The 15017-nt window shown below is 42.2% G+C and overlaps 1 protein-coding gene across 2 annotated transcripts in view; it reads right to left on the reverse strand.

Annotated features, from left to right (window-relative positions):
- The window catches only part of adamts2a (ADAM metallopeptidase with thrombospondin type 1 motif, 2a), a 143296-nt gene extending 130032 nt beyond the window's left edge, over positions 1-13264 (reverse strand). Inside the window, exons 1-2 of one of the 2 annotated variants that reach the window (XM_039617440.1) lie at positions 12919-13264; positions 10934-11340 (exon numbers count right to left, since the gene is read on the reverse strand). In XM_039617440.1, coding sequence (XP_039473374.1) covers positions 10934-11340; positions 12919-13006 — 495 coding nt within the window. In that variant the 5' untranslated portion in view covers positions 13007-13264. Of the gene's footprint in view, positions 1-10933; positions 11341-12894 lie in introns of both variants that reach the window. The other variant, XM_039617434.1, reaches the window with a different exon arrangement.
- Between the last annotated feature and the right edge of the window lie 1753 nt (positions 13265-15017).

Consider the following 15017-nt stretch of genomic DNA (forward strand, 5'->3'; position numbering starts at 1 on the left):
CTTGCCAAAACTGGACAACAGACCCTGCCTTATGTCAATGCTTCGGGATGCTAGTGCTGGTGTAACGGTGTGGGGGGATATTTTATTGGCCCACTCTGGGCCTCATTGTACCAACTTAGCATTGTTTACATGACGTGTTATCTAACAAGATAACACGTCATGTCACAAAGCTAAGATTATCTCTAATTGGTTTCTTGAACATGACAGCGAGTTCACTGAACTCACATGGCCTTCACAGCTTCCAGATCTCAATCCAACAGAGCACCTTTGAGATGTGGCAGTTTTATAATATAATATAAGTTAAAAAAAATAAAATAATAATAATAATAATAGTAAATAAAAATAAACAAGAGGGAGTTGGGGGAGAATTTTTCTGAGATTAGAGTCAGAAAGTTATGAGAAAAAGAAAACAATGAATGGGTGCAATGATTTTGCTTGATACACAATCCATAAAAAATGCACTCTACCTCATCAACAGTGACTCCATTTGTCATTCCCTGTTTGAATTAGTGGGTTTAATTTCACTGAATCATTGATATTATTTTTCTTGGAAATGTTTAATATGAGAGTACATTTCACTTTTCTTTCCTTGGTAATTTTTAAGTTTAGTTTTTAGCCATGAACTTACTTGTTTAATCTCGAATAATACTCATGAGTAATGACAAAGTATTGCTTTTCTCTCACATTCTCTCCCTTGCTCTGTATTATCTGTATTGTTAATAATAATAATAATGATAATAATAATGATGATAATGATAACAATAATAACAATAATAATAATAATAATAATAATAATAATGCTTTTTTTGTTATTCCATCTCAGATGTCGTTCAAACTTCTTTTTAATCCTATTAAAACCTACAGCAGCTGTTGATAAGGTGCATGACCCTGTCCCTGATTCAGAGGATGCATTCAGCCTAACAATGCAGTTGCCAAATCTCACACAGTGCTTTACATGGTCAAGGTCATCTCGAAGTCTCCATTACATCTTGGCAAACAGATTATATAATTGTAAGGCAGTATCCAAAGCTTTCCCTGTACATGTTGGCAGATGATCAGTCACAGTGATCAAAGCACTAGATGTGTTTCTTTGTTTCTGCTGCTCCACTCCAGCCCCCACAGAGTCAGTTATTAGAATACAATATATTATTATATAATATATTACATATGCTGGTACTGTAACAATTCCCGAGATCCTCATACACTGGCAAAAAACCCCAAACCTAACACGCTGGGAGAGAAAAAGTGATTATTTTTTCTCTTGCAGAAAACAAAAACAGGAAGCCTTAGTAAGATGAGGAGGGTGTGAGTTTCTGTTATGAGGTGCGATTCTTGCCGCTTAGCTGCCTGCTGCACCAAGCAAAATGTTTTTTGAACTGTAGATACTGTATGCCGACAGAGATGCAGACAGATAGACAAGATCTGTTTCGTTAAGGAACATGCAAACTGAAAACCAGAATGAGAAAGCACAATCCAACTAATACAAGCAGGCTGGGAGAAAACACACACGCACAGACAGGAACTGTAAACATATATTATCTATGCTCAGTCAGACTGTGTGAGCTTCTGGATGCAAGTAAGTGACCTCAGATTAGACGAGACAATAAAAAGCCACAATTCTTCAAGTTAATTAAGACAGCCCCGTTCTCTATTCTTTCTTTCAGAGCACTGAGCAGGTGGTGATGGTTATGTCGTCGCTGTTGTTCTTGTTCAGGTTTGCGCACATTAAGATTCTGTTGAGCTGTGCTTCCCCCCCACCCCCGAGTTACTCTCATTTTCCTCCCTCCCCCACACTCCCTCCTGTCTGTCTCTTTCTCGCTCTCTCTCTCTCCCTCTCTCTCATGTTGTGTTTTGTTTGTGAGGATTATGTGGGGAAAACTTCCAGACAAGCGGAAGCTTTAAGACTACAAAGCCACCTGTGTGGTGGCTGGGAGGTAAAACAGTGTGGCCGCTGGAGACTTGGGTCAGGTCAATCAGGGGAGGCAGGCAGAAGGCTTGTTAAGATGCTGAAACAAGTAAAGGATGTCTCGTCCTGTTTCCAAGATCCTCCTCAGAGGCTGCTGGGACCTACAGAACTGCCGATGTGGCCAGCATCGATCAGCTTCCTGCAGCCTGTGGGGCTGGCTGGCTAACTGAATGTCTGTCAAGCTGATGGTGGCTGTCCAGCAGGCAAGAAAACATTTCCAAAAAGGCTCATTTCTACTGAATTGCATTTTTTATTATTCATTTTTATTGTGCTTTCACTTAGCTCGTCTTAACGTCATGGTCAGAATTCAATTTAGTTTCATCCCTGCATTTTTCTCCTCATTGTAAGAAACTGGGCGTGACTGGCTCAATTTGTTTATCTTGATCCTGAAATGCTCTTTGTCCAGTCAAGTGGTACAACTCTGGATCATTGTCACTGCCTGAAATGACATGCCTGACTGCTGACAGCCTATCCCAGCTGTCATAAGGTGAGAGAAGTGGTCACCCTGGACAGGTCGCCAGCCCAGGGCACATAATGGAAACAGGAAATCCCAATTTCATTAGCCATATTGGTTCTGGCTCCAGGAGGCTTCACACATGCACTGCAGCCCTGAACTTCACCTGGACTTACCTGGCAGCGGCGCATGTGAGAACACAAATGTCCGAGGCAATTTCTAACTGGCAAACTCACTAATGCAAAGTCCAGATCATGTTGCATTGAGTCAAAGAGGGAACAGCACAGCTAATTTTTCAGAGACACAAAACTCTATGTATAGAGTTTGCAGAACAATATGATAATAAAAGTTAGAAAACAGGTTTACCCAGGGCAACTAATGAACTTATGCTATGATAATTTATATTATGGATACACTTGTGATTTTTATTATGATAATTCCTGTTTTGGGTCTGTGAACATATACTTTGTGTATCAGTGGAACAGTTCTGCTTCGGCTGTTGAGTTATGGCAGCTAAACTTTACCCTTAAAAAATTCTCCCATAGATTTCCAGTCGGAATTCACTGAGTGCCTCGTCTCTCTCTTAAAATGTCTCCACTGAAGTGCCTTATTTCATCCCCACTGCCACGTCATTTGAGCTTATTTTACCAGGTTTCAGCATATAAAAATAACTCTCTGTAATCATGACATCACAGAGGTGATTCCCTTAAAAATCACCTGGGGTTCCACTGCGTTATTTTCCTCGGTGAATCCTGTTATTTCAACCACTCGAACAAACCTGGAGCTCGGAGGCAGCCGGCGCTCTGTGAATGACAGAGAGCGAGGGGAAAGGACGGCAAGGGGGCTGGTTAAGTGCACTGAGTGAGTGGCAGTAATCACAGCTCTGGTAAAAGCACTCATTTGCTCTGTGTTGCATTCCTCAGAATGGGCCTCCTCTCCATCTGATTCTATCTCTCTTTCCCTCTGTTTCTCTCTCGATCTGATAATAGCTCTAGATTGAGTAATTGTGTGTTTGAGTAGCGCTACACTGTAGGGTGGAAACCTGCAATCAGATACTGAGAACACAGTTCTCTCTCTCTCTCTGTCTCTTCATTCATACCATGCCTCAGCAGTCTGGCCTCTCCACACCCAGCCCTCCCTTCAGCCCTGCAGTTCCTGCAGGGCTCACCCCTATGCTTCGTTTTTTTTCCCCCCTCCCTTTCTACACACAGCTTAGTCTACACAGCCAGCGAGGGCCGGGGTCAATAACAGCTGTGCGCCGTGCTGTAATTGATGTCATCATTTCAATTTGAGCTGATTACAGTTGAGAGCTGCTTATCGTGTGACCCGGGGTGGAATAACATGCTGTAGGGCCCAGCGAGCTGTCACGCCTGACCAAGCTTAACTGCTGGACTGGATGGATGGATGAGTTGGCTCAGCCCAGGGCTTCCTTCTCTATTGACTTCTAATGCAGAGGTAATGACTGAGTGCATTACAGGGGCATGGCTGGCGCAAGTGTCCGTGTCGCTGGCATTTAATAGTTCTGGGGCTATTATTGTGATAGGCCTGCCCCTCTGTCAACACTCTCTCACATGATTACCCCTCAGTTGGCACAGAGCTGGGTGCATGTGAGTGTGTACTCCCATACTGTGTGCATGTGTGTGTGTGTGTTTAGAAGCTATAACTTTACCACCTTTAATACTTAAGGTAGAACAGTAACAACATCAGTTGCATTGAATTAATACAATGATTTATTTTTTCATAGTATGTAGTATTTGCGAGGAATGTGCCAACTCCAAGCATCCACCCACAGAAAATAAATAAATAAAACACCTGTCAGTGCTTTGGCATTTCTCCTTGCAGTTCATATCTGAGTCTTTTCAATGAAAGCACCAAAATAACACTGCCGCCTTCCGGCATTCCTGCTGTGTACTAATAACACACATGAACAGACTGCGGCACACAGCCACGCATAAATACGGCACATTAGAATCTAGAAAGGGCAACGCCTTCAGGACTAATTATCTGCTAATATAATTATAGCCACTTTATGAAAATACTACACATAAAATATCTTCTAGTTAGTAAGATCTTGAGCTTGCTCTTTGGCTCTTAACACAAACAGCGGGCACTGCCCTTAACCCCCAACACCACTTAGGAGCAGAGCCGCTGCTAAAGACAGACAAAGCCCCGCTCACTAAAGGAACACTGACTCTTACTGTCTCCTTCCTTTTTGCCGGAGCTCTGAATTTGTGGGTGTTGGGGAGCAAAAAAGCTGTCTGCCACATTCTTTTTCTTTCTCTGTCATTTCCCTGACTCTTTTAATACCTTCATTAGGAGGGCTCTCCTGTTTGCTGCTACCGCTGCTGGCCAAGAAACACGAGACAGAGGGAGCGAGAGAAGTGAGGGGTGGAGACAAGAAGAGAAATGTGTGCAGTAGTTTTTTGTCATGCAAAGAGGTAAAGATGGTTAAGATTAAAAATATATATATTTTTTTCATTACGCCATTTGCTTGAGCATTTGACTGAATTGTAAAGGTGTGTTTTCTGTTGTGCTTATGAGGACCGACAAGGTATGCAACATATATCCTATCTGTGGAAACGTGGGTTCTGTTATCCAGGTGTGCATCCACCTGGATTTTAGGAGAAAAAGCCAAGATGACAGGTAACTCACTTCCTCTGTTAAAGCCTTTAGGATCGCTTCTCACACACCCAGAATTTTGGCCTACCCGGACCCTCTGTTCCCACAGTAGACTATAGCTGACACGCCATTTGTCACAACATGCTGATTACCTGAAGCAGAAAGCCTCAAACTGGAGATAAATATCTGGATTTGCCACGCTGCAGTCAGAGATGATATTTGTCTGCTAGTAGGACAAAGCATTCATCTCTCAATCTACCACAGTTTAAACATTATTCAAGCATTATCTGCTTTGTGACACGATTTGCTGCACAGTCTTGACATTATGGTTGGAGCTCTACCTGTAAACGGCTGTCTACATATTCCACCGGGAATATCGACATATTTCTGATGGAATATGTCGATATTCCCGCCGGAATATGTGGCTATTTCACACTTTCAGTCATTTTACTCCATCATCTCCTGTCTGTCCATAATTTTTTTCTCTCTCTCCCTTCTTTTTTTAAGATTACAAGTTTCCTCTTTAGTTGTTGTGTGTTCGCATTTATGCGTGCCAAACTTTAAAGTTTAGAATGAACTGCTGCAGTGTAATCCTTGACCATTTCAGCCTGTGTGGCCACTTGAAAGATAGGGCCACTTCAAACTTAATAGTGTGCATAGAGAGCTCGCTCTGATTATTTGGTCTCATAAGCAGAGCTCTTCGAGAGCAGAATTTTATGAAAACTTAAAGAAAAGCATTACTAGGAAAGAAAAATTAATTTATTTGATGTACAAGCCTCCCAAATGGAAATTACTGCATCTTTGGCTGAGAGTTTACAAAGCTACCCTGCGTCAGTCCTCAGAATCTCAAGGTGAGAAAATTTTAATGGATAATTTTGTAATCCTCGATGTCCTATCACTGCAGGGGAAAAGGAGGTCCTCTGACCCTTGACCTTCCACAATCAGGCCGACACAGTCACAGACATGGCAGGAAAGCTGAAGGAAAGGCCACAAGTATGACCAATCACTCTCACACATACACATAGACAGTAACATGTCTCTATATGGAGTTGCAGTTTCTCACAATAATGCAAGAAGGAATTTTGTTTTCATTTGTGTCTAAGAAAACTCCAGATATCCGTTGTACAGTTTTTCATAAAACCTCAAGTAATTGAATTTGCTCCGCTTTTATCTAAGCAAGTGTTTCTTCCTATTAAGGTCAAAGCTGAACTGTGAGCTCAGAGTGAGAGAGTTTTGTTTTTTGTTAAATAATGATGACAAAATCTTAAATATCCATTTATCACTTTCTTAACCACTTATCCAAATAAAGCGGAGCGGGCTGAAGCCTATCCCAGCTGTGCTAACACTGGACAGATCGCCAGTCCATCACAAAGCTACTACGAAGGCACAGACACACCATTCACAACTCTAGCCAATTTACAATTGCCAGCTAACCTCATTGAGGAAACCAAAGCACCCAGAGAAAACCCACATAGGCACAGAGAGAAGATGTACCTCCTGCTCCAAGTGCCAACCACGGCACCACCTTCAAATTTGAAATGTAAAGTAAGCGGCAGTCCCCAATATGTCCCTCTATCTTTGCAACAGCACAGCCAAAAAAAAATCCTGGAACAATTCTTCTGCACCTCCGAGCTCAAATTCCGAATAAAGCCTTTCTGACATGGCTGCAGTCGGAAGGTTTTCCACCCATGCTGCTGCATACGTTAATCAGATAAGATCAAGACTGTGATTCTCTGAATTGTCATATTTCTAACAGGGATTATATTTGAAGACACAACATTTTCGAAGTCAAACAGGTAAACCAATAACCTGGCGCTGACATAGCCAGCATACACAAAAGTGTGACCATGAAACCACAACAACTATGAAGGGAATTACTTTATAAACCTTTTGCTTTTTATGTTTTTTTACGTGAAAAAAAAAAAAATATCAGTTTGGCTCCCATGAAACCTGCGTGCTGCAGTCTTCTTTTAAGAGAAATGAGAATTTCAAGATATTGTGCAAAGAAATTAAGCTTGATTTTTTTTACAACGCCATAGTTGTATTTAAATTTCATTTAGAACGACAAATGCATGCACGCACACACACACTGCTCAGTTCTCGTCATCTATGGTATTCTGCCCCATTTTTGCCTTTAAAAGAACTTAAGAGGTTATCACAGTTTCACTGGTTATTATTATTATTATTAGCTTTGGTTTAAGTTGTATTTTTTCATTTTAATACTACCTTTGCCTTTTGTTTAATCGCTCTTCCATTGTCCCTTATCACACTCCTGGGTCACAGCCAGCAAAAGGTTCTTGGTTGTGAATGACAACAGAGGGCAGAAGACACTCTAACCAGGTGTCTGGGTCAATAAAAAACAAAAGCGGAGGTATAGCTGGGCAGAGCTGGGCAGAGCTGTCCTGCGCGGCTCTTCTGGCTTTAAAAAAGACGGATGTGGGCAGAGCTAGGCAGAACTTGGCTGTATTTCTTGGCATGGGAGACAGGTTGTAAGAATTGATTAGTAATGATGCGAGTTGTTCAAGGGCAGAGAGAAACAAATTAAATCTAAGCAGACAGCTCTCACGTGATTATTAAAAAGGATTCTTCGTCTCTTTTTCTTTTGACTCTTTCACGTGATACCTACAACGCTGACATCAACACCGCAAAAAAGATACGATTTTTAAAAGATTCTTAAGCCTGTCTTGAGAGGTCTTTTCATTTAGTTTTATACTCCAAAACACTTTGTGTCATTACTTGAGGGCTAAAATATGTTTTAGTGCATTTCAAATCGATGTATGTTTTATATTTTATGTATACTGCTTACATTCTTGAGTTAATGTGTAACTGAACATCAACAGCACATAAAAGTGGACGAATATTATTTTTTACTGAGGAGACTGACGGACAGATATCTGGATACTGAACAAATCACAGGCAATGTGTATGAAATACTGCAACATAATATCCACTTTTGGTGACAAAAAATATTATTCAACTTATTTATGATTATGCTAAGTCTATCATATCACTTGATAACGATAAGAGAAAGTTCTTGGGCTGGTTTAATACCTAAAAAGTCCACACAGATGTGAGGGGCAGCATACAAATGTTCTAGTCTTTCCTTACATGCTGAAGAAGAAGAAGGATGCCCACAAGCACAGGAAAGAGTACACATGGCACAGCAGAAACTGCATGAGGAAGATGGTGACTATAGTGCTGATGCCCCGACTCACTGGTAAGAAAAGGCAGTAAGAGTCAGCTATGTAAGTATTTTGCATTGTTACCCTGAAATACACATTAGAAAAGATGTTCATACAGGATCATTTGATATAAATGCTTAAACTAATGTAATGAAATAACGTTAGTTTAACATTAGCAGGCTACTCAGCAACAATCCCAGCATTTCTGTCTGTGTCCTGTTAACAAAATATAACATTAAGCTGTCGAATAAGCAGTCTGCCACCACAATGTTGGTGATTTAAGACGAATAATCAAATTAGTATTCATCTAAAATCACCAAAATTAGTAAATTGGTGTGAAACTGGATATTCAGAATTGTGTACTTCTTCTAGTATCTGTACCAACTACTAAATTTCTGGTATGATGACATCCCTGTGAGTTACTACTGTTTATAATTCCAGTGGAGTGTTCAGGAATTCATCTATGCGGATTAGGGATTTCTCTGGTGACTAATTTATTAGTCGTTTAAACAATAGAAAAAAATTTGACTAGTTGACTAGTCTAAGAGACGGAAAACCCTCAGACTGAGCAAACTTTAAATGGAAGTAGTTACACACTGGCAAAAGAACCTGTGTTGTTTGTATTTAGGACACACATATATATATATATATATATATATATATATATATATATATATATATATATATATATATATATATATATATATATATATATATATATATATATATATATATATATATATATATATATATGACCGTTAAAGATGTTCCTCGTGAATCAGATCATGTTAACTGAAACGTGCTGTGCCGCGCTAGCAGCAGTAGCTGTGGTTTATTTCGTGTTAGCAGGCACACCTCGGTACGGAATATGGTTACATGCCCCTTTGGCTGCTTGATTATATCCCGGTTTATCCTGATAAACCATACAGCTGATCCTATTTTACATCAAACACTGCAAAGAGCCCAAACAACAGTACTGTTAGTACAGATGTCGTCTGTTTACTTTCCTCTAACTTCCCTTCAGACAAAGTGAGTGAGAGATGCTTGTTTTATGCAGGTGTAGCGCAAAGGCAGTCCACCTATACCTGCAGAGAGTGTTTTCTGTCAATGTGGGCAGTGTCACAAGTATGTGGTACAACCAGTTTGTGGTCCACTCTTGGTCTGTTTGCCAGCCACGAAGAAGAGCGAAGTTATAACATGCAAAGATCTGAAACAGAGTGTTTAAAAGACTGAAAAGTGTCCACTGCAGCCACTGTCTGTGCTTTTCATGCTGTATTTTTGATTTTTTTTTTTTGGTCACTCCCTTCCCTTTTCTGCCCCACTTTTTAACCAATCAGCATTCAACCAACGCATAGGTTATCCGTGTCCAGCAACATGCAACTGGTATTTTGAAGGACTACAAAGGAGCACGTTTGCAGAAACCCATCTCCATGTCCGCACAGAGACACGTATGCAAACAGACACATTTGTGGAACCATAAACTGCACTAGACGGACCTGGCATGGTGTAGTTGACTATCACATCCTGAATGTGGATAACATGGGATTTTGTTCCCCATTTCTTACTATGGACAGATCAAGATTATATATTAAAAATATTTCAAAATCCATGCACACAGGTAGCGTGTTTAAATAAAAGAAAGCAGTGCGCTCAACAAACCAATGATCAGCACTGGCTGATCTGTTATGTGTAACCAGCTACACAGTGACAGTAATCTTTATTAGAAATAGCCAAAAGGCTCTGAAATGACAGTCTGGAGCAAGCAGCAACAGCAGTGAGTTGCCACTGGCTGGTGTCAAGCTAAGTGGGCATGTCAGGCCTGTGCTGTCCTGGCACCTTGCCTGCTCTCTCAGCTGCTCGCTCAGTCCCTAGTGTCCCCAACCCTAAACGGATCCAGTTGCTGTTGCTCAGCTCCAGTGGGGGGCCGATCTGGCTGACTAACAAACCCTTTTTTCTAATGAGCAAAACTCCTCCCCGAATCTCATCAGCGCCTGTGCAAACCCCCATGTGCATATTTCCTCATATTTGCTTGCCTATTTTCTTCCACCCCGAGGCATATCTTTCACACTTGTCCATTCCACCTCTTCCCCGAGCACCGGTCTCCATCTTTCTGCGTCGTCTCATTTCGGTTCCTGTGCACAGTTTTCACACCGTCTATATCTCACTTCTCTCCCTTACTGACAGCCATTCACCAACTGTTTGCCGTCTCCTTTCATTTTTCTCTATTCATCATCAGCTCTATTAAAAGCATTTACAATTCGAGCTCTTTGAGCAACTGTTGTGCAACCAAAATATTTTGTGGTGGCTATTTAAATTTGAATGCTGTTGTAGTGTTAGCGACTTGTCCACACCTTCTGTATCTATGTATTACAAGCCTACTAAATGCTATTTTAATAGCTGAAGTAGTGATAAATAAAGAGGTTATCTTTGAAACGTCAGTAATCCCTTCTTTTCCCCTTTGCATGACTAAACTAAAAGAGGCAAGAGGACAGAGGGATGAAAACATGACTCAGGCTTTTCTCAGGGCAGACCTAGTGTTGAAGCTTGTTTAGAGGACACCAGGCAGAGCAGGATGGTTGACCCCCATGAGTGCTTGTGAGGATCAAATCTTGCTTTTACTATTAGCTCTATCAATTCCTTTGTGTTTCCTTGTGTTATTTTTTCCACAGACAACTTTTCAGTGACGAAGGAGAGCACAGGTCACGCACTTACCAGGCCATCACAATTGCTGATCGCCACAGTGGCTCCTGGTGTGTCTGTGATGTCACCCACATACAAGCATTCATCGTGCAATGGCTCAGAGTACCGGATGCTGTCGTTGTCATCATGCCACTCCATCTTGGCTCCGGGTGCAACCAGCCTGGCATTGTGGCGCAGACGTAAGTGGAACTCCCGGCCGAAGATGGTGACGTTATAGTAAAGCCTCTCCCGAGGGGGCACAGATCCTCTTGGTCCTTCCCACTCATCATTGCCTTCTCCTACCTCCCTCCTCCGGCGCCTACGGGACTGCCCTCCTGCCATGCTGCCAGCCGAGATGGCGTGTGACAAGAAGCGGCCCTCTGCGTCCACACTGATCGGCCTAACCAGTCCATACTCCCCCAGGACGTGCTGCAGGGAGTCTAGGAAAAGGACAGGTAAGTTGGGTGGGAAGGAGGAAGGGAATGAGACAAGAGAAGGTGAAAGGTGGTAAAACACACAAATGTGGAAGGCAGTCAAGAGGGAGAAGTAGAAGATTTAAAAAAAAACAGCACAAAGAGGAGGGGACCATGGGTGAATAATGGGGGATAAATAGTGGGGAAAATCAGGAGTCATGGGAATGGAAAAAAAAGAAGTGGGGGGAGGAAAAAAGGGATTAGGAAAATGTCAAGTTTGGCATGGAATTATTTATTCCTTATTCCAAGCTGCGGTAAGGGTAGCACAGTGATAAATAAAAAGTAAAATCAGTAACCTTTCACTCACACACACACACACACACACACACACACACACACACACACACACAGCCCCACCCATGAACCTAGAGGCGACCCCCGTGCTCGGCAGTTTGCGTTTGGAAACGGCAGCCTCAGCAGTGCACGCTGCGCTCCTGACACCTTCTGTTGCCCTTCCACCATCAACGGGAAAGTCAGTACAAGATCAAGGTGCTAATTGCTGCTTCATCACGCTGTTTTATCACCCACAACCTGCTCAAACCGAGAATAAACGGAAAACCTCTATTAAAAAAAACAACAACAAAACTGATCCAGTGGCTCAGATGCCCCCCCCCCCGGCTGCTTCTTATCAATATGCATCTGTAACCACTGTTCTCATGATCATCAATATCTATGATTAAGTGATTATATTTAAACTGTTAGTACAGATACTATAAGACACACGTTTTTAACTGATATCAAATGACGATTTCTCAGATTAGAAAGCTCTTTCTCTTTTAGTGACATGTGACACTGACATTACAGGTGCAACCTCGCAGCGCTCATACACTAACACATAGCCTGCACACACTGAGCCAAGGCCACTTTACCACTTTATGCCATTACACAGTCAAACAGTATGTTGCTGTCACCTTGTGTATGGTCCCCGGATGCAGTTCCACTTCTTTCTTTTTTTATTTTAATATTTAAGTATCCACCTATAACATCTAATTCATAAAGTTTGCAGACTGATAAAATCCAAACACACAGTGTAAACATTTCTTCATCCTCCATGTTGGAGGAATGATTTGATAATAGTGTGATCAATAGGCTGACATCCGACTCCAGCGTCCTGTGACAGATCGATAGATGCGACAGCGGCCGAATCGGATAATGTTAGGCTACTTCCCTGCAAAATCCGACAGTAAACCGGTGCATCAGATGCCCTCTTACACCCCAGATAAAATTATACCCTGGACGGGGGGGGGGGCAAATCACAACACTGCTTGCACCGCTGAGGGACCTTCGGAAAGTCCCTTTAAGCACCACAGCAGGACACGGGCTACAGAAGTTGCAAATGCGCACCACAATATCATTTGCAACAAAACTGCAAAAGCGTGGCAAAAATGAAACACAAGCAAGAAACAGGACAGTGCCTCCCCGCTACGCTGAGCTTCCACACTTCCAGTGAGCGCGCGAGAGCCCCCGCGCAGCCCAGCTGATAAGATATGATCAGATAAGAAGAACAACGTAAACACTGACCACGCTCAAGTGGACTCCACTCACCAACGCTACTGGCGATGTAAAGGCCGCTGGTGTGCAGCAGAAAGGCCGGTAGAATAATTAGGACAGTATATCCTGTTGAGAAACCCATGGCAGCTCCGAACTGCGCAGGTGAGAGAGTGGGACTCCGGGCTCCAGTGTGGTGAAGTTCCCCGCCTGGCGCGACCAGCCACGCCACGACAGCAACAGCACAGCAGCCCGCAACTAGACTGCCAAGTGCACCGGGAGAGACGGAGCTCTCCTCCCCTCTCTCTCTCTCTCTTTCTCTCTCTCTCCTCCTCCTCCTCCTCTCCGTTGAGGTCTCTCACTCTCGCTCGCTCACTCTTCCTCGCTCCCTCTCTCACTCAACTCTTCCCCTCTGTCTCTCCTTCTTTCTCCCAACTTCTCTCTTGAATTCTGCGTGCTCCCACTTTTTTTCCTATTTCTCTTACCTCTGACAACTCTCTGAAACTACACACACACGCACACACACAGACCGGCCGCCGGGATCCCACCCACTCCGAGTGTCTCCTCTGTGTGATAAGTGAGGATATGTGAGAGCGGTAGCTGTGCTGCGGCTGCACTGATGGACCGACTGACAGCTTTCTTAAAAAAATAAATTAAAAAAAGAAACAGAAAGAAAGAAAAGAAAGAAGAAGAAATGCGCTTCATGGCACCTCAAGCGCAAGTCACAAACCCGAAGCACTGATTCTTATGTTTTATTTTTTACACTTAGACACCCTTTCCGGGACCATAACTGCTGTTAAACTCTGCAGTCCACCGCTCTCTGACGAACTGCGAACGTCTTTGTAAACTTTGAATATTCCGTTAAGCTTTCTGGTTTTGAGTACGCAGCAGCGCCCCGCGTGGTGTGCTGGTAGAAATGCACTGAGTTTTGCAGGGCCCAAGGGTCCAATTTACAGCCAAGAAAAAAAAGGAAGAAGAAAAAAGAAAAGAGAGAAGAGAGAAGCCTTATAGCCATAACCTGCATTGCCCTCATTTAGCACATCATTTACCCTCTTTGACCACTAATCTTCAACTGTTGTAAATAGAAATAAGATGCATGAGGTGAACTACAGAAATGAGGCAAACCATTTTTATTTTAAATTCCTTTTTTTTTTTTTTCCTTTTAAGAATATCATTAAGGAGAGGTAAATAAATAAATCTTTAAAATAACATCAAAATCAATTAAGTTAATCTGCTGAGTTGCAAAATAAGCTTAGGTTGAGATTTTTTTTTAAAGGCAGTGGATTTATTTATAGTCTTTAGTTTCTATTCATTTTTATTCTTGTGCCAAGATTTTCAAAGCGATCAAAGAGTTCCAAAGATGCAAAACACTGTTTACTTAGTTCCAAATACTGCAAAACACATCAGATTGAAGTGCAAAACAATCCGCGTAATTATAATTGACCATTCCTCCATGATATCAGTGGTAAAATATGATCATCTGACTAATATATGTCCTCCTCCATGCGGTCAAACAGCTCCTAACCTCAAGGGCATGGATTTTGGGGTGTGCTGTGGTGTCCTGCACTGGGATGTTGGCAGCAGATCCTTTGGGTCTTGTGGGACAGCTTCCTGCAGATGCTCGATCAAATTGGGATCTGGGGAGTTTGGAGTCTGGATCAACGCCTCAGGCTCTTTGTCGTTTTCTTCGAGCTGTACATGCCTGAGCAGGGTTTTTTTTGGCCATATTCCACCTGCACGCTGCACTTGAATGAGATGGCACAAGTTATTCATTTCACCTTTCAGCGCTTTTGCCTTTGTGTATGATCGTCTAGATGTGTGTTTTGAGGAGGCCATGGTGATCCTGAGCAGGTGTTAAAAATTGAATAATTGTGAAAAAAAGAATTATACAAAAAAAATCAGCCAATAAATAAATAATACATCCTAGTTCTTAACTGACTTAACAGACAGTTTCTCTGGTATTTACTTGTGGAGCTCACAGTACATACAGCTGATTTTTAACATTTTTTTTTCTTTGTGGAACAGAAAAACAAATAGAGGAAAACAGATTTTTATCTAGGTAAAATAATCGGCCTGGATTGCGCTTGGAGTTAAGCCTGTACAGCTGCTTAAAGGTTACACATAACTTCAAATGACAGCATTAATCGTGCAATGGC

This window comes from Oreochromis aureus, linkage group 2 (genome assembly GCF_013358895.1).
Source record: "Oreochromis aureus strain Israel breed Guangdong linkage group 2, ZZ_aureus, whole genome shotgun sequence".
NCBI classification, from domain to species: Eukaryota; Metazoa; Chordata; class Actinopteri; order Cichliformes; family Cichlidae; genus Oreochromis; species Oreochromis aureus.